This window comes from Notechis scutatus, chromosome 3 (genome assembly GCF_049901735.1).
Source record: "Notechis scutatus isolate UNSWTSFEM ecotype Mainland chromosome 3, rNotScu1.2, whole genome shotgun sequence".
NCBI lineage: Eukaryota > Metazoa > Chordata > Lepidosauria > Squamata > Elapidae > Notechis > Notechis scutatus.
In genome coordinates, this window is record NC_142011.1 from 210,191,888 (window position 1) to 210,212,406 (window position 20,519).

The window sequence follows — 20,519 nt, forward strand, 5'->3', positions numbered from 1 at the left end:
CTGGTTGTGCCGCGCCTTCCAAGGATATCTCGGTTGGCAGAGCCTGGAACCGCCTCCTGGTTTTTTTTTTCTGGGCCTGGTCAGGCTGTCCAGGGTGGGACCCTGAGCTAGGAAAGGGCGGAGCATCTATTGCAGTGTCGCCCCCCAGACCCCCCAGGGACTGCAGAGGGAGAGCCCCTCCCCATTACTTTCCCTGCTCCTGGTCTTTTGCAGCAGAGGCCGCGGCCTGCAAGGACGGCCTCAGGATCACGAGAGGCTCCAGGGGCTGCTGGGCCTCCAGAGCCACCCTGTAGGTTTCAGTTAATCAATCGAAAGAGACCTCAGAGGTCTTCTAGTCCAACCCCCTGCTCAAGCAGGAGACCCTACACCATTCCAGACAGGTGGCTGTCCAGCCTCTTCCTTAAAACCTCCAGGGATGAAGAGGCACCCACAACTTCTGGTGGCAGGCAGTTCCATCGGTTAATTGTCCTCACCTTTAGGAAATTCCTCCTCAATTCCAGGTTGCTTCTCTCCTTGATGAGTTTCCACCCATCGCTCCTTGTCCTGCCCTCTGGGGCTTTGGAGAATCCCCCGGCCCCCTTCCTCCTCTCTGTGGAAGCCCCTCAAACACTGGAATCCTGCTTTCATGTCTCCCTCGGTCCCTTTTTTCTCTAGATTAGCCATCCCTAAATCCTGCAGCCGTTCATCATGTTTTGTTTTTTTCCTCCAGGCCTTCTATCCTCTCAGTTGCTCTTCTCTGCCCTTTTTCCAAAGTCTCAACCTCTTTTATGGGGACCAAAACTAGATGCAGCATTTCAAGTGCGGCCTTACTCAGGGTTTATAAAGCGGCATGAATAACTTCACCTGATTTTGATTCTGTGCCTCTGTTTATACAACCCAGGATTGTATTGGCTTTTTTGGCTGCTGCCGCACACGGCTGGCTCGTGTTTGTGGGATCATCCATCGGGACTCCCAGGTTCCTCTCCCAGTTCCTATTTCTGAGTCACATTTCGCCTAATCTGTACTTGTCCCTTTGGTTTTTCCTGCCCAGTTATAAAACCCTGCTTTTCTCCACCTTAAATTTCACGGTGTTGGGCAGGGCTCGTTGTTCACACCTGTCAAGGTCTGGAGGCCCATTGGGATACAGGGAACCAGAGGGGACCCGTCTCAACAAGGAGGCCAACCTTTTAATTGACTGGCATCTTACAGGCGTTACACAGCCAGAGAATCCTCTTCATCTTCATCTTCATCTTCTAGCTCGGGGGGGAAATGGCGGATGACGTGGAGTGTGGAGATGTCCTCAGCGTCGAAAAAGTTGAGGTTCAAGTAGCGGGCGATGCGGCGTCCAAGGCTGTCGACCAGCTGTTGTCGGGGGGAGAGAAAGAAGTCAGAGCCAAGTAGCCATCGCACTTAGACTTATATAGCGCCTCACGGTGCTTTTATAGCCCCCTCTAAGCAGTTTACAAAGTCAGCCTCTTGCCCCTCCAACAATCTGGCTCCTCATTTTAGTGGCCTCGGGAGGATGGAAGGCTGAGTCGACCTGGAGCCAGTCAGGATCAAACTCCTGGCAGTGGGCAGAGTCTTCCATGCAATACTGCACTCTGACCACTGCGCCACCATGTCTCTCTAGCGGTAGAAGCCAGGCCAGACACACAGGGAGGGGGTCCTACTCCAGCTCCTTCCTCTCTAGGCCCCCTCCCTCCTCCGGCAGCTTCTTCTGTGTTCAGTGTCTTCGGCTGTCCAGAGGGAGGCCCCCGGATCCCTGCAGCAGGAGGGCCATATGGGTTGGGTTATCCCTTCCCCTGCGCTTACTTGCATGCTTGGACTACAGTTTTCACGCTCCTCAGCCAGCATACCTCCCCACCCTTCCTTTGGAGGAGGGGTCCTCAAACTTGGCCACTTTAAGACTGGGGGGCTTCAACTCCCAGAATTCTCCAGCCAGCTCCAGCCAGAGTCGAAGCCCACCAGTCTTAAAGTGGCCAAGTTTGAGGACCCCTGCTTTGGAGCCGCGACTGCCCCCGGGTGGCGTCTCTTCCCTCTTTACTGGGACTCTTGGAAAAGCAGAATCCAAAACGGGATAAGACTGGCTTTTTGGGGGGGGGTCTCCTCAAGGAGGCACTGGAGATGAAGATGACGAAGAGAACACCGTCCGCCCAAGCTACGGGTTGTCCCAAGACAAAACGAGCCCAAGGCAAAAGTCTACTTTAAAGGGCACCAGAATCGTCCCTCTGGCTCCCCATCTGGCGACCAGTAGACCCCCTCTGAACTGGGAAGCGTGCCAGCCTGTGCCACTAGCGTGTGGTTGGGTTCAGAGGGGGCAAAACACAGGCCAGGAGGCCAGGCAGACAGGAAGGCTCACCTGTCTCCAGATACCGGAAGGAAGGAAGGAAGGAAGGAAGGAAGGAAGGAAGGAAGGAAGCAAGGAAGGAAGGAAGGAAGGAAGGAAGGAAGGAAGGAAGAAGGAAGGAAAGGAAGGGCTGATCCTTGGGTAAATCGGTTGAGGTCATTCCCAACAGCCTAGAAGCCACAGAAAAGCCTGAAAAGCGGGGGCCTCTTCCAGAAGGATGGGGTGCTGAGATTTGGGGTTCGCAGGAGCGGGCAGATCCCGGGCCAGCAAGATGGCCAGAGCCAGCCGGACACTCTCCTGAGTCCCTTTACAGCCTGCCTGGACACAAGTCTCTCGGGAAAGGTGTGGCCAAGGGCAATGGGGGGCAAAGATGGGGGGCTACTCAGGAGGGGCCCCATGGAAGGGGGGGGCAGGAAAGGATTTTCTCTCTTCCTGTGGGTGGATGCACAGACCGGCTGGAGAAAGGTGGATGCTAAACGAATGGTCCCTCGCCTGCCGTTGGGATGGTCAGGGCCAGGCTGGCCCAGGGGTGAGGAGCCCCCTCCTCCCAGGGGGATGCAGGGCTGGGGGGGGGGAGGGGGCTTTCCAACTGGAGCCAAGGACGGGCGGGGGAGGGGGGAGGAAGCAAGGACGGAGGGCAAAGGCTGGCAATCTGCTTGACCACATCCCTAAACGTAATCTCTGTCACTCACATCCCAGAAGGAACCTGCCCAAGCCCTGCTGGCTGGGGAGCATGGGAGTTGCGGTCCAGCCTGCTAGGAACATATATTAATGCTTTTTTATCTGCTGTGTTTTATAATGGATGATTTTAATGTTTTTGCATTTTTTTTATGTTGTAAGCCCCCAGAGTCACTGGATATGAGATGGTGGCAAATAAATTTTATGAAGAGAGAGAAAGAGATGATAGATAGAGATATAGAATGATAGATAGATAGATAGATAGATAGATAGATAGATAGATAGATGATAGATAGATAGATAGATAGATAGATAGATAGATAGATAGATAGATAGATAGATAGATAGATGATAGATAGAGAGATAGATAGATAGATAGATAGATGATAGATGATAGATAGATATAGAATGATGGATAGATAGATAGATAGATAGATAGATAGATAGATAGATAGATAGATGATAGATAGAGATATAGAATGATAGAAAGATAGATAGATAGATAGATAGATAGATAGATAGATAGATAGATGATAGATAGATAGATAGATAGATAGATGATAGATAGAGATATAGAATGATAGATAGATAGATGATAGATAGATAGATAGATAGATGATAGATAGAGATATAGAATGATAGATAGATAGATGATAGATAGATAGATGATAGATAGATAGATAGATAGATAGATAGATGATAGATAGATGATAGATAGATGATAGATAGATAGATAGATAGATAGATAGATAGATAGATAGATAGATAGATAGATAGATAGATGATAGATAGATAGATGATAGATAGATAGATAGATAGATGATAGATGATAGATAGAGATATAGAATGATAGATAGATAGATAGATAGATAGATAGATAGATAGATAGATAGATAGATGATAGATAGAGATATAGAATGATAGAAAGATAGATAGATAGATAGATAGATAGATAGATGATAGATAGATAGATAGATAGATAGATAGATGATAGATAGATAGATGATAGATAGATAGATAGATAGATGATAGATGATAGATAGAGATATAGAATGATAGATAGATAGATAGATAGATAGATAGATAGATAGATAGATGATAGATAGATGATAGATAGAGATATAGAATGATAGAAAGATAGATAGATAGATAGATAGATAGATAGATAGATAGATAGATAGATGATAGATAGATAGATAGATAGATAGATAGATAGATAGATAGATAGATAGATAGAAAGAAATGGATATAGATGATAGTGAGAGAAAGAGACGGATGGTTGGATGGATGGATGGGTATAGAGGGTAGATAGAGATGGATGGATTAGACAGACAGACTGACAGATAGATGGTAGATAGATAGACAGAAAGATAGAGATGGATAGATAGATTAGATAGAGATAATGATGATGGATGGTCAGTCAGATGGAGGAAGGTTCCACAACCCAAAATGGCGCATCCTTCAGGATGGAGCGAGGCCAGCTTGCCGGATGCTGGGAGGATCGGGGAGGAGATGGACTTCCAGCCCTCTGCCTTGACCCTCCTGCAGCCCCAGGGAGCAGCCCCTCCCCTGGTCCTCCTGCTTCTTCCCAGCTCTCACCTCATGGTTCTTGGTCAAACGGACCAGGGTGAGGACCTCCAGGCGGTACCCGTTGATGATGAGGCTGTAGAAAAGCTTTCCATGGGCTGGAAGAGGAAGAGGAAAATGATGGCCCTGGACCTTTGACAGGTGGTTCCATGCTTCCCAGCAAAGGTCTTCTCAGCCACCCCTTGGTCAAAGACACCAAGACCCTTCAGAGGCATCCAAGCCCCTTTCACTGACTGGAGGTGTGGCAGCTTAATGATTGTGGGAGTAATGAAGAGCTTTCCCTGGCTGCTTGTCTTTCTGAGGCTATTGGGGGCTCTCTGAGCCCCCAGCAGCCCACCCCTGTCACAAGCCTTAAAGTTCTCAAGCTTGGAGACTCTCGTATTAAACCAGCCATAAATGAAGAAAACAATCCAACAGCTCACAAAGCTTAGCCCGTTGTACTTGGTCTTCCACGGCTCAGTTGAGCCCGTTGTGCAAAACCCGACCACAAGCAAACTTCATGTATTGCTCAGTATTGCAGGCCCAAAACATCGCCTTGGCTGTGATGCCTTAGATTCCCCAAAAACCTCCTCTCTTTCTAGGGCTGGCTTTTTGGGGAGTTGGAGGCCTCGGCCAGACACTTTGCGGCGCAACTTGGAGTCCAGAGTGGCCACTTCCTGCCAGGAGCCGCCCAACTCTTGACCCAAAGGGAAGCCAAGATGGGGGAGGGTTGGGTGGGAAAGGCTGACGTCCCAGGGGACTTTCAGAAAAGGGCCTCGCCCTAGGAGGGGGGGGGCGCAAGGGCCCCAGGCCCCTCCTGATCCCGGGCTGGTACCATCTCGCTGGCTGACCAGCCGGACGTAGATCTGGTGCAGGGGCCCCTCGTGCCAAAGGATGCCTCGGATGTAGAACTGGTAGTACTGGCGGATGTGGTTGATGATCAGACGGCGTTTGCAGAGGTTGCTGACCAGGACCCAAAAGCTGGACACCATGCTGAAGATGAAGAAACTCGACAGGTCCTGATGGGCCTGCAAGGGAAGGGAGGGGCGCCCTTGGCCTTCGGGGTCTCCGCGAGGGATCCCCACCTCGGTCCAGCCAAGACGGAAGGAGCTCACGAACAAACGGAGAGAGCACCAGGCGGATTTCCTGGGAAGGGGGTTGCCTTGGTCCCCAGTAGGGAGGCAGGGAAAGCTGGGAAGCCCTGGTGTGTGCAGGGACCCTGGAAATCCTCCTCCTCCCCCTCCCCACAGCACTGACAATGTTGCAGGAACTGGGCCTGGCTGGTCTAGGGAAGGGAAGGACCAGGGGAGACAGGAGAGCAGCCTTCCAATATTTGGGGGGCTGCCCCAGAGAGGAGGAGGAAGGGGTCTCAAGCTATTATTTTCCAAAGCCCCCGAAAGCCAGACAAGGAACAATGGATGGAAACTGAACCAGGAGAGATTCAACCTGGAAATAAGGAGGAATTTTCTGACCGTGAGAACAGTCAACCACTGGAGGCTTTCAAGAAGAGACTGGACTGGCATTTGTCAGAAATGGTGTAAGGTCTGCTTGGGGTGGGGGGGTTGGATTAGATGACCTTCAAGGTCCCTAATCTGTATCGGATGTTACCTAGGTTTGGGTCATGAAAGATCTAGAAGAAAACCACTAAACTCGAAGAGCACCAAGGAAGAAGAATTTACCCAGTCGGATTCCCAAGGAACCATTGGAAACCCTGGATAAATCTTTTGTTTACAGATACAGATTAACAGAGTTGGAAGGAACCATGTAGGTCATCTAGTCCAGCCCCCTGCCCAAGCAGGAGACCCTACACCATTTCTGACAGATGGCAGTTCAGGTTCTTCTTGAAAGCCTCCGGGGATGAAGCTCCCACAACTTCCAAAAGCAACTTCTGTTCCAGGGGTTGATGGTTCTCAATGTCAGAAAATTACTCCTTATTTCCTGGTTGAATCTTTCCTTGTTCACTTTCCATCCATTATTCCTTGTCTGGCCTTCGGGTGCCTTGGAGAATAGCTTGACCCCCTCCTCCTCTCTGTGGCAGCCCCTCAAGTATTGGAAGGCTGCTCTCCTGCCTCCCCTGGTCCTTCTCTTCCCTAGACCAGCCAGGCCCAGTTCCTGCAACTGTTCTTCATGTGTTTGAGCCTCCAGTCTCCTCATCATCCTGGTTGCTCTTCTCTGCACTCTTTCTAGGGTCTCAACCTCTTTTTTATAGTGTGGTGACCAAACTGGTCTTACGAAGGCTTTGTAGAGTGGCATTAATACCTCATTTGATCTTGATTGCAGGATTTACATTGACTTTTTTCATTCTTTCTTTCTTTCTGTTCCTCAGTGGGAAAATGGGCTAGGAACTAGGAACTTGTCCTATTTGGTCAAACTAGTTTTCTAAAGCACCCGAAGGCCAGACAAGGCATAATGGATGGAAACTGATCCAGGAGAGATTTTGATCTTGAAATAAGGAATTTTCTGCCAGTGAGAACAATCAACCCATGGAACAGAAGTTGCCTTCAGAAGTTGTGGGAGCTTCATCCCTGGAGGCTTTCAAGAAGAGACTGGACTGCCCTCTGTCAGAAATGGTGTAGGGTCTCCCGCTTGGGTGAGGGGTTGGACTAGATGACCTCCAAGGTCCCTTCCAACTCTGATGATCTGTTCTCTGTCCTGAGCATGATTCGCAAGGGCAGCACCCAGCCTTTCGGGAGGAAGGGGGCTGGGTTAGGGGGAGATGGCTGCAGAAGGATGTGCTTTCTGTTCAGAAAGACTTCCAGAGCTTGGAGCATGAACTTAGCAATATGGGCTGCAGGCTCATCTTTTCAGAGGTTCTACCAGTGTACAAGGAACCAAAAGGGAAAGGGCAGCGTGTAGCAGAGTTTAATGTGTGGCTAAAGGAGTGGTGTCAAAGGGAAGGCTTTGGTTTTATTAGTCATGATGTCTGCAGCTGGTCCAATGAAAAACTGTACAAAAGAGATGGTTTGCACCCATCAAAGAAAGGGACTGAGTTACTTGGCATTAAATTCACAGATTTCCTGGATAAACATTTAAACTGAACAGCGGGGACAGAGAATTAATGGATTCAGAACATCTCTGTCCCCAGCAACCTAAAACTGATAAGGATACCAGTGCATGCAAAATAGAGGTTTGTGCAGGTAAGATTATCAACCTTGATGCCAACCAAAACCAAGCATTTAATAGTGAGTGCCATACCATGTGCACTAATCAAACAGGTGGCAAGAAAGTAGGGGCAGGCAGGCACAACACAGGTTATGGAGACAGGAAACACAGTGTCAGACATAAAGATCTCAAGTGCCTATATACAAATGCACCAAGTCTGGGGAACAAGCAGGGTGAACCTGAACTACGAATACATGAAGGTAAATATGATATAGTTGGAATAACAGAAACTTGGTGGGATGAAACCCATGACTGGAACATACTGGTAGAAGGATACAAACTATTCAAAAAAACCAGACCCCATAGAAGAGGAGGTGGAGTTGCACTGTATGTAAAGGACCACTATATTGCTACAGAAATGCATGAAACCAAAGATGAAAACCACCTAGAATGCATATGGGTCAACATAAAAGAAAAAAAGAATGACATGGCCATAGGCGTATATTATAGGCCACCCAATCAAGCAGAAAAAATAGATGTCCTTTTTGCCAGCCAACTAACAAACATAGGCAGGAAACACACAACAATAGTAATTATCAATTATCCTGATATCAATTGGAAAACTAATTCTGCACCAAGTGAGAAATCAAATAAGTTCCTAACCAACCTATCTGACAACTTTGTTGTCCAAAAGGGTAGAGGATGGAACTAGAGGGAAAAGCCATATTGGACTTAATTCTTACAAACGGAGAAGTGATAGAGGGAGTTGAAACTGCAGGAACCTTGGGTGAGAGTGACCATGTCATACTAGAATTCAACATAACACAAACACAAGCAACAGAACATAATGACACCAGAGGCTTGGATTTTAAAAGAGCTGATTTCAATAAACTCAGAGAGAACTTGGGAAAGATTCCATGGATGAAAATCCTAAAGGGGAAAACAACTCAAGAATCTTGGGAAACTCTGAAAAGTAAGATCATAGAAGCCCAGACCAGCACAATACCACTGAGAAAGAAAAACAAGAAATCCAAGAAGAAACCAGCATGGCTGCACAAAGATCTCTCTGGCAAATTGAAAGAAAAAAAGGACAAGTACAAAAAATGGAAAGAAGGACATACAACTAAGGCAGAATATCGACAGATAGCCAGAATCTGCAAAGATAAAGTCAGGATAGCAAAGGTTCAGAACGAACAAAGACTTGCAACAAAAGTCAGATAATAAAAAATATTTCTTCCAACATACAAATAACAAGAAAAAAATCAAGGCAACAGTTGGTCCACTAAAGAGAGAAGGAAGTAACAGGCAACAGAGAGAAAGCAGAACTGCTTAACTCATTCTTTGCATCTGTCTTCACACAAAAAGAAACTATAGCTCAACCCACCAAAAACATAACTGTAAAAGACAGACCAGAAATAAAAGTTAAAATAAGCAAAAAAATAGTAAGAGAACACCTGTCTGATCTTGATGAAAACAAATCACCGGGGCCTGATGGATTACATCCCAGAGTTTTAAAGGAGCTGGCAGAGGTCATCTCAGAACCACTGCACCATATCTTTCAAAAATCTTAGAGCACCAGGGAACTACCAGAGGACTGGAAAAGAGCTGATGTGGTTCCCATCTTCAAAAAAGGGAAAAAACAGACCCAGGAAACTATAGACCAGTCAGCCTAACATCAATACCCGGGAAGATACTGGAAAAGATAATAAAAAAACAGATCTGCCAACATCTAGAAAGAAGTAAAGTAATAACTAGCAGTCAGCACGGGTTTGTTAAAAACAGATCATGCCAAACCAATCTTATTTCATTCTTCAACACAGTGACTAAATTAGTAGACCAGCAAAATACTGTGGACATAATATATTTAGATTTCAGCAAGGCATTCGACAAAGTAGACTACAACCTACTTCTTAGTAAGCTAGAAAAATGTGGAATAGACAGCACCACCACTAGATGGACTCGCAACTGGCTGGCAAACCGTACTCAACGAGTAGTCCTTAATGGGTCTAAGTCGACATGGAGGGAAGTAAGCAGTGGGGTGCCACAAGGTTCCGTCTTAGGCCCAGGACTCTTCAATATCTTCATTAACAACTTAGATGAGGGAATAGAAGGGGAACTTACCAAATTTGCAGATGATACTAAGCTGGCAGGAATAGCTAACACCCAAGAAGATAGGCTCAAGATCCAGATGGATCTTGACAGACTGGAACACTGGGCTGTATCTAACAAAATGAAATTCAATGTAGAGAAAAGTAAAGTCCTACACTTAGGCAAGAAAAACCAAAAGGACACATATAGATGTGATGAAACCAGGCTCAATAGCAGGAATTGTGAGAGGGATCTTGGAGTCTTAGTGGACAACCAGCTAAATAGGAGCCAGCCGTGTGCAGCAGCAGCCAAAAAAGCTAATGCAATCCTAAATTGTATTAACAGAGGGATACAGTCAAGATCAAGGGAAGTACTAATACCACTCTATAAAGCCTTAGTAAGACCACACCTAGAGTCCTGCATCCAGTTTTAGTCACCACGCTATAAAAAAGAGGTTGAGGCTCTAAAAAAAGTACAGAGAAGAGCAACCAGGATGATGAGGGGACTGGAGGCTCAAACATACAACGATCGGTTGCAGGAGGCTTGGCTAGTCTAGTAAAGAGAAGGACCAGGGGAGACATGATAGCGGTCTTCCAATATTTGAGGGGCTGCCACAGAGAGGAGGAAGGGGTCAAGCTATTTTCTAAAGTGCCTGTAGGCCAGACAAGGAATAATGGATGGAAACTGAAGGAGAGATTCAACCTGGAAACAAGGAGAAACTTTCTGACAGTGATGACTATCAACCCCTGGAACAGAAGTTGCCCTCGGAAGTTGTGGGAGCTTCATCCCTGGAGACTTTCAAGAATAGATTGGACTGCCGTTTGTCAGAAATGGTGTAGGGTCTCCCACTTGGGTGGGGGGTTGGACTAGATGACCTACAAGGTCCCTTCCAACTCTGATTCTCTGTGATCTGAATTGCAGTCCAAGGCAGAGGCTGCTGCCTGCCCCAACAGCCGGGTCCCTCCAGAGCTTTGGGCCAGCAACTCCCAGGCTGCCTAACCCTGGGCCATCCTTGGCTGGGCCCCAAACGGCCACAAGACCTGGAGCGGGCGGTGAGCAACGCAGCCCCCAACGGATGGGGCTGGAGGGGAACCGAAGGGGGTCCTGGGGGTCCCAAGCCAGAGCCAGGAGGAGGACTCACCCCGTACAGTTTGAAGTAGAAGATGCTGGCGATGACAGAGATGACGAAACAGACCAGTCCTTGCCAGATGGTGTCCTTGTAATACTCCATCACAAGCACTGCGGGAGGGAAGGAGGGCCAGTCAGGGCAGCCCTCGGCTCCGGCCAGGAGGGCCCCGTAAGGGTCTCCGCCCCAGGGATGCCCCCCTCCCACCCCCGGGCCAGCCCTTCAGAACTCACCGAATCTCCTGGGCCATTTAAACTCTCTCTCCTATCTGAGCACTGTCAGGATTCACCCGGGGGGGGTGGGGGGAACACCTGGGTCAAGGGTGACAATGAATGACGTGCCTCAGAGTCAGCTGGCTGTCAGACGTCCGGCAGTGTTCTCCTCCCCCCCCCCCATTTAAATCCTGAGTCTCGAGCCAAACTTCCAACACTTCCAAAGGATTTATTGGGAGTTGACACGTCCGGCACTGCCTGGGTGTAGCTGACTCTAAGACACGTAATTCATCGTCACCCTTGACCCTGGTTTTCCCCCACCCCCTGGGTGTATCGTAATTCACATTCTCCAATGGGACACATCCATAGCCCAGAGTCATCAATCAGGCTCTTCAGTGAGAATTTTGCGTGGCAGAAATTTCAGTCACCCAGTTACGATCTCTGAAAACATTTATGGAATGCACTTTCGCTTTCCAAGCTGCCGCACTGCTCTTTCAAACCCCTTTCCCCCCCTCCCTTTCTGTTGGCAACTCTAAAATGACCCTAGGAGTATTTTTTATGAGTTGACATTCACAACATTAAAACGCCCCCACCCCTCTTCTGTGCAACTGGTCGATCTCCCGATCTGGGGTGCTTTCTTTCCTTGGTGGTGACCCACCGTGGCCAGCTGCTTCAAGGAGCCACGGAGAGCCAGAGAGGCCACAGAGTCCCACACCTGCTGTGAGCAGACCGAGAAGCCCACAGGACCTTCTTGGCCGACGCCCACCCAGCCTCTGTGGGCTTCCCGAGAAGCCTCGCTGTGGCTCTGCCATGCGCACCTCTGAGCCAGAGGGCTGGGCCACTATCCGTGCTGGAGATCAGCACCACACCCCGGCCACTGGCCACGGCCTCCTTCCCTAAATATCCACAGAGACTCTCCATCCTCCAGGTCATGGATGTCCCAAAGGAGCTTTTTCCAAAAGGCAACTGGACTTTCTGGGTTTTTCTTGGAAGATGTTTCCCTTCTTATCCAAGAAGCTTCTTCAGTTCTGACTGTATGGGTGTGTGTGTGTGTGTGTAAGGAGTACTCTCAGAATGACTGCTAACGACCAGATGACTGCAAGGAGTATAAATCCTTCCATCCCCCATCATCATGTGTTCGAAGACGCCTCTGCAGACTTGGATGAGCTCACAGATACTGTAACATCATATGTCAGTTTTTGTGAAGACCTATGTGTGCCAACCAGGAACCTGAGAATATATAGTAACAATAAACCTTGATTCACAGCTAAACTTAAGCAGCTACGTCGTTCCAAAGAGGAAGCCTACAGAAAAGGTGACAGAATGCTATACAACCAGGCCAGAAATGTATTAACAAGAGAGATCAGAGCAGCAAAAAGAAGCTACTCTGAAAAGTTAAAGAATCAATTCTCAACAAATGAACCAGCAAACATGTGGAAAACTCTTAAAAACATCATCGGTTACAGCAAACCTCCTTCCCAGGCAGAAGGAAATCAGCAACTAGCAGACGACCTGAATGTGTTTTACTGCAGGTTTGAAAGGAAACTTCAGCCACCTATCTCCACAACTCACATCTCAAACACACCACCAACAGCCAAGCCTCCTACAACCGGCCCCATCCCATTGGGCCCACCACCTCTGGGGATTACAGAGAATGAGGAGCAATCAGGTCTATTTCACAGACAAAAGCCAGGAAAAGCACCAGGGCCAGACAAGATAACTCCTTCTTGCTTCAAAGTCTGTGCTGACCAATTGGCCCCCATCTTCACCCAAATCTTCAATAGATCCCTAGAGATGTGCTATGTTCCTTCCTGCTTCAAATGCTCTACCACCATCCCAGTGCCAAAGAAGCCCTCCATCAGGGAACTGGATGACTACAGACCAGTTGCTCTAACATCTGTAGTTATGAAAATCTTTGAAAGGCTTGTACTGCCCCACCTGAAAACCATCACGGATCCGCTGTTAGATCCCATGCAGTTTGCATACCGAGCAAATAGGTTGACAGATGATGCTATTAATATGGCTCTGCACTACATCCTACAACACCTTGAATCTCCAAATACCTACGCAAGGGTCCTCTTTGTAGACTTCAGTTCAGCATTCAATACCATCATTCCAGACACTCTTCTAAGTAAATTAAAACAGCTAGCGGTACCTGAACACACTTGTAAGTGGATCATAAGCTTCCTAACAGACAGGAAGCAGCAGGTGAAGCTAGGCAGAATCACACCTGATCCCTGTACAATCAGCACAGCCCCCCCCTCCACAAGGCTATGTGCTTTCTCCACTTCTCTTCTCCCTATATACCAATGACTGCATCTCAAACAATCCATCTGTTAAAATATTGAACTTTGCTGATGACACAACAGTGATTGGTCTCATTCGAGACAACAACGAATCCGCATACAGACAGGAGGTTATACAACTTTTTTTTAAATAAAATAAATAAGACTTGCCTCCGTCCTGTCCTTTCTCTTTTCTTCTTTTATGGTGTAACCTGGAACAATCTGGAACTGAACACACTCAAAACTGTAGAAATGGTGGTGGACTTTAGGAGAAACCCTCCCATACTACCACCTCTTACAATACTAGACAACACAGTATCAACAGTAGAGACCTTCAAATTTCTAGGTATCATATCACAAGACCTAAAATGGACACCTAACATCAAAAACATCATCAAAAAAGCACAACAAAGAATGTTCTTTCTGCGCCAACTCAGAAAGCTCAAACTGCCCAAGGAGCTGCTGATCCAGTTCTACAGAGGAATTATTGAGTCTGTCATTTGCACCTCCATAACTGTCTGGTTTGGTTCTGCAACCCAACAGGACAGACACAGACTTCAGAGGAGAATTAGGACTGCCGAAAAAACAATTACTACCAACCTGTCTTCCATCGAGGACCTGTATACTGTACCAGTCAAAAAGAGGGCTGAGAAAATATCTACAGACCCCTCACATCCCGGACATAAACTGTTTTTAACTCCTTCCCTCAAAATGACACTATAGAGCCCTGCACACCAGAACAACTAGACACAAGAACAGTTTTTTCCCGAATGCCATCACTCTGCTAAACAGTCCCACAACACTGTCAACGTACTTACTAAGGTTGTATTACTATTATTCCTCTCATCCTTCCTAGTACCTATCCGCTTCCCACCTATGACTATAACTGTGTTGCTTGTATCTTTACAATTTATATTGTTTTATTTGTTTCCTAGTATGATAAGATTGATCTTAGGATTCTTGATGTATTTTTTTCCTTATGTACACTGGGAACATTTGCGCCAAGACAAATTCCTTGTATGTCCCATCACACTTGGCCAATAAAGAATTCTATTCTATTCTATTCTATTCTATTCTATTCTATTCTATTCTATTCTATTCTTTTTTCTATTTTCTATTTTCTATTCTATTCTATTCTATTCTATTCTATTCTATTCTTCATTCCAATATTTATTCTGTTCTATTTTCTATTCGATTCTATTCGATTCTATTGTATTCTATTCTATTCTATTTTCTATTCTATTCTATTTCTATTCTATCCTATCCCTTATTCTATTTCTATTCTATTCTATTCTATTCTATTCTATTCTATTCCATTCCATTCCATTCCATTCCATTCCATTCCATTCTATTCTATTCTATTCTTCATTCCAATATTTATTCTGTTCTATTTTCTATTCTATTCTATTCTATTCTATTCTATTCTATTCTATTCTATTCTATTCTATTCTATTCTTCATTCCAATATTTATTCTGTTCTATTTTCTATTCTATTCTATTCGATTCTATTGTATTCTATTCTATTCTATTTTCTATTCTATTCTATTTCTATTCTATCCTATCCCTTATTCTATTCTATTTCTATTCTATTCTATTATTCTACTGCATTCTGTCAGAACTGAAGAAGCTCCTGGGATGAGAAGGAAAACAACTTCAAGGAAAAACAAAGAAAGTCCAGCTCCTTCCCTGGAGCTCTTTCGCCCACTGCCATTTCTGGCTCTCCGTCTGGAGGGGCTCACCTATGCTAGCACCAAAAGATGGAGTGTCCAAACCACAACCAGCTGCAGGAACAGCTGCACTTGGTTACCAAATGAGCCCATTTTCCGGATGCACCCGAGGAGGCATTGAGCTGTAAGCCAAAGGCGCCTCTTCCGAAGGCAACTGAACCCCCTGAGGCTCCATCCAGGTGTATCCATCCACCCCACCCCCCAATCTGTGTTTGGTTGCCTGGCCAAGCTGCTCTTCACCCCATTCTGTATGCAGGACCTGGAAAGGCTTGGGGGGGGGGCTTCCCAACCCCCCCCACTCTGCCCCCCCGCCCCCGGAAAACAGCTTACCTTTGGGCTGCTGCACCTGGAAGGGGAAGAATTTGTTTTCCTGGAGTTGATCGTGCAGATACTCCTCCGAATTGACAAAGGAGCAATACCAGAGGGCCAGGGGACCCCTCAAAATGGACTTGAGAAGCATTGTCCCCAGGGGTCCTGTGCTGGGATTAAGGGAGGGGGGAGGGAGGAAAAGGAAGGGAAGGGAAAGAATATAAAAGGGAAAAAAGGAAAAAACAAAAGGGAGGAAGGGAAGGAAGGGAAGGAAGGAAGATATGAGCGGAGAGGGAAAGGACCCACCTCCCTCAGATCAGCAGGATAAGGGGCAGCCCTTGGGGAGGGGGGGAAGGTCAGGTGGACCCGCCTGAGCCCCTTGGCACACCCCAGGAAAGCCCACCCAGCAGGTCAACCCTGCCCTGAAGCTATCAAGGGAAACCCCCTCCTCCCAAAAAGCAGGGTAAAGCAGTTGGCCGCCTTTGCCTCTGGTCTGGAGGACCCGCAGAGGGCCAGCAGCATATGGGCCTGGGGCTCTGCCCCCTCTCAGGCAGGCGCCCACCTGCGAATGGCCGCCGGGCGAGGTGCAGAAAGAGCGGGAAGGCAGCCTTTGCGCCAACAGAGGCTCCTCCGTGTCTCTTGGGCACTTGCGCTGGCACCAAAGGCCGCCCACTGCCCGTCGACCAGCCGGGCAACCCCAAGCAACAGAATGCCGTCTTCGTGGCAACTGGGCCCCACGGCCTCTGACCTCCAGGAAGGGGGGCCACCAGGGGACAAAAAGACACCCTTATCTCCCCGCCCCCCCAGTTGAAGCCAGGCAAATCCATTGCGGCCGTAAACGCCCCCCCCCCGCAAGCACGTCCATAATTTATACGTTTGTACATCTTCAAGCAGTCCTTGGCTCGCTGCCACAATTTAGCCCAGAACTTCCGTTGCTAAGCGAGACAGTTGTTAAAGTGAGTTTGGCCCTATATTGCCGCCTTCCTTGCCACCGTTGTTAAGTGAATCACCGCAGTTGTTGAGTTAGTGACACGGTTGTGAAGTGACCCTGGCTTCCCTGTGGACTCTGTTCATCAGGAGGTCACCAAAAGGGGGTCGCGTGAGACACCCACCCACCCGGGACAGGCCCACCGTCCTAAGTCCATGCCAGCTGCCTCTGAACTTTGGACCACGTGACTCCGGGGGAGGCTGCAGCGGTCATTCTGTGCTGTTCTAACCTTCGTCACTAAGTGAATGGTTGTCAGTTGAGCACTGCCTGTATTTGACCCAAGTGGCCTGTCGTGTATTACGATGCTGTGTGCACAATTGTTAGGCAAGCGGTATTTTCGAGGATTATTTTGACTACGGGGGAGATCCTGGGGGTCTCTCGGTCAATCCAAAATAAGCTTAATAAAGCTCAAACCCAAATATTTCAGAAAGTAAAAGGGAGGTTTTGGCTTTCTTTGAAGAACATCTGTAGGGGCACAATTACTGGGCAAGTAAATGAAAAATGAATTTCCCCCCCCATCTCACTCACTTGTTTTCATCTGTTAAAGTGAGAATCATAAACAAACAACTCAAAATTTACAAATAAACATTTCTGACAGTTCCCCCCACCACCACCAAAAAAAACCCCTCCTCCCGGGGCCTTCCTTTCGGTGACGGTCCCAAGCCTCCCATTCGTGGAGCCTTGATCGGTTTCTTGATCTGTTGGCCATCAACTTTTTCTGCAGCAGCAGCAGCAGCCACGGCCTCCCAGACACCGTTCGGAGAGCTGGACTGTTCTCCTTCACCATAACCCCCCACCCGGTTTGAGGAGGGCCCACAAGTCCTCAATGGAGCTGAGGTCAGGCGAGGAAAGGGGCCCTGTCATTACTCTGACCTTCGTTAAGGCCTTGACTGGCTGGCCATGCGGTGGGCCACGTTGGTGCGTGCGGTGGGAGCCTTGCCTTGCATAAAAATCACGGGCTTCTCGGAAGATGCAGACTTTTCCCTGAATCACTGCATGAGGAAAGTGTCTTGTAAATCTGGCAGTAGGTTTGGGAGTTGATTCTGAGTCCACCTTCAACGTGAAAAGGTCCCACTAGCTCAGCTATAATAATACCATCCCATCCCAGGACCTCACCTCCACCTGGCTGGCGTCTGAGTCAAAGTGGAGCTCTGTGCCCATTACTGACCCATCCATCTGGTCCGTCAAGAGTCACTCTCGTCTCATCGGTCTGTGATGACCCAAAGGGGCCGTGGCCCAAAGGCAACACAGTCCGATAAGCAAGAAGGGTCCCTTTATTATCTCCAACTTTGCCCCCATTGTCCAGGTTACCTTTGGCTGGAGAAAAACTCTCCCAGGAATAGCCTTTAAGTGGAGGAAATTCAGTCCAAATCAAGATACATACAGACTAACTAAAAATCCACACAAACCAAACTGAAGTAATTAGTTTGACAGGGCAGAAGAAAGAATTGCAGGCTTGAAAGCAGAGCAAAACTTACACAGCTGGGAAGATGCCGGGAACCCAGATAAGCCACAAGGAGACCAGATAAATTCATGATTTGCTTCCAACAAGTTGCTGTGCACAGCTTTCCTTTTTAAACACTGTGTTCCCAGCTGCAGCTAATGAAGGGAATCAGGGCCCTTTCCTCCCCCGTAAGCCACGCAACTCACGTTGCTCCCTTATCCGTTCCTCCCTGCATGCCCTAGGATGAAGAGGGAGTGGGCCTGGGTCTTCCTCTGAACTCCTCCCTCTCCCTTGTTCTACCTCTTCCCTGCTCTGCTCAGCCGGACTTTGCCCTTCCCCAGTTTCTTCCACAGCCAACGGAGCCACACTCCCATTCCTTGTGTCAACTGCTAGGCCTCCCCCTCCGAATCAGATTCCGACAGGGGCATGACAGCGGATAAAACCTTTGACAAATCTGTTTTTAGATATTTCTTGGCTCAATCTTGCCGTTTCAACTTATGTGTCTTGTTCCGTGGTGGCCGGGTTTCGGCCTTCCTTAACTTGGCCATGGCTCTGAGCGCTGAACACCTGGTACTTCTGGGCACTCCAGGTAGGTTGCAGTTTTGGAATATGACACCACCGGAGGATAATGGGTTCCTGGTAGCTTCACGTTTGATTCTTCGTGAATCTTTAGCAGTTAATGTGCAACTTTTTTCCTCAACACGTTTCTTGCGACCCTGTTGACTATTTGCAACAAAATGTTGGATGGTTCTGTGATCACACCCCAGTATCTTAGCAATTTCAAGAGTGCCGCATCCCTCTGAAAGACTTTTTACAATTTTTGACTTTTCAGAGTCACTTAAATCTCTTTTTTGGCCCGTTTTGCCTGAGGAAAAGAAGCTGCCTAATAATTAGGTATACCTTGATACATACTAGGGTGTTAATCTCCTTAGGCCACACCCTCCCTTACTACACAAATACACCTCACCTGATCTGCTTCTGATATGCTTCTGCCAACTAAGCATTCACGTTTATACAGCTTGGAGGTGGAACATATGCATAAAAAATGGTGATATGGCAAAAATGCTCCCTTGCCGAATAATTGTGCACGTGGTGTTACATACACGATATGAAATAAAAAAATAGTTAACAGGTTAAACAACAGCAAAGTTAAAAGTTCAAAGAGCTCTTTTAATCTTCTGTTACTGCGGTTTCCCGATAGAAAGTCCGCAGTGCAGTTTCTCATTTACCACAAATCCCTCCCGAACCTCGTCTCTCCCGGTCCAAGGGGTTCGGTGCTTCACAGTGAAATCTTTCTTTAGCTTTTTCGCTGGGGAACTTTCCCAGTAATTGCATCTTGTTTCCAAAGTTCGTAGGTCTCTCTTGTAAGATATCTTTGCAACATCCATTTTTGTGTAGTTGTTTTTTAAATTCCCTTTTGAATGTTTTTGCTTGTGTTTGAATTTTTTTTTTCCTTTCGGATTTTGTATTTTAACCTTTGAATAAAATGAAATGGAACATCTAAAAAAAGGAAGGGGTGAGGGGCCAGGGGTCACACACAAGAAGGAACCCACCCACCCACCCAGCCAGCCTGCTCGCTGCTGCCCAGCTGCGGTTGTGGAAACAAGGCCTGCCTGAAAGGCGGGTGGGGGGCAATGCTGAGAGGGCAGGGAAGGACCCAGGGTGAGCTGCGTGGGGCTGCAGGCTGAAAGCAGGTGGGGGGGGAGGAGAGAGCCAAGTGTGCCTCTTGACGTCAACCAGGCTCAAGGGAGGCTCAGGGCAGGTTTCAAAGGGCAGCAGCCAAGTTTGCCTTCCTAATCCTCTCCCTTGATCTCCCCCCCCAGGAAAGCTCAGGCTGGAAAGAGCAGCCACTACCACCCCTGGCTGCCTCTCCCAAAGCCAGGCTATGCGCTACTTTAAATAGGGCTCCTTGAATAAACATTTGGGTTTATTGCCTCAATTCCCACCACCGTTAATGGGGCTTCTCTGCCATGGTTTCTTGAGGGGTCCTTGGGGGGGGGTCTCTGAGGTTGCTTGCTTGCTTGCAGCTGGTTCCTCATTGAGAGAAAAGGACCAGCTAGGCCCTAAGGTTCGTGGAGGCCTCTGAAGGCCTCCGATGAACAATATAGAATAACTTTGCCATCTGAGATGATTTTGCAAGCAGGGCGAAATACTTGCAATCTGCCGAGATGATTTTGCAGGCACAGCAATAGGTTTCCTGTCTGCTACTTCTGCAAAAAGCACGTATTTGCCGGAATATCAAAAACAGGAGCTATTTTGGATCACGAATGTCTGGGACGTTGAGAAAAAAAGGGGACTGAAAGTAGCAGACGGTAAGCAAGTCGGCAAAGAGTCGGGACACACCTACAAGTGGATATTAAGTGGTGGACAGTATGAGGGAACAAGGAAGCACATCCAGTAAGATTGCATACCACTGGGTGGGCTTCTTCTTCAGAAGAAGAAGGGGGTGGATCTCAAATGAGGGCCACCGATGGTAGCTATTCCTTGCTGGAGTTAAGATAAGATAAGATAAATTTATTGTCATTGTACTCAGAACCTGAGAACAACGAAATAAGGTGCTCTTTCACAACATACAACTAAACAACACCAAAAGACATATACAAATAACAATGTAAAACAAATTGAAACAATTAGCAGTTAAAAACTATACAACCGGGATATATATATG

The 20,519-nt window shown here is 47.5% G+C and overlaps 1 protein-coding gene across 1 annotated transcript; it reads right to left on the reverse strand.

The window, feature by feature from the left end:
- Positions 1–1,191: 1,191 nt before the first annotated feature.
- On the reverse strand, positions 1,192–15,570 carry CATSPERQ (catsper channel auxiliary subunit theta). Its single transcript, XM_087960095.1, has 6 exons — positions 15,441–15,570; positions 10,909–10,999; positions 6,587–6,599; positions 5,406–5,598; positions 4,604–4,689; positions 1,192–1,341 (listed from the first exon to the last, which is right to left on the reverse strand). Exons 1-6 carry the CDS (start codon positions 15,568–15,570, stop codon positions 1,192–1,194), a joined length of 663 nt encoding a protein of 220 aa, XP_087816221.1.
- Positions 15,571–20,519: the final 4,949 nt, after the last annotated feature.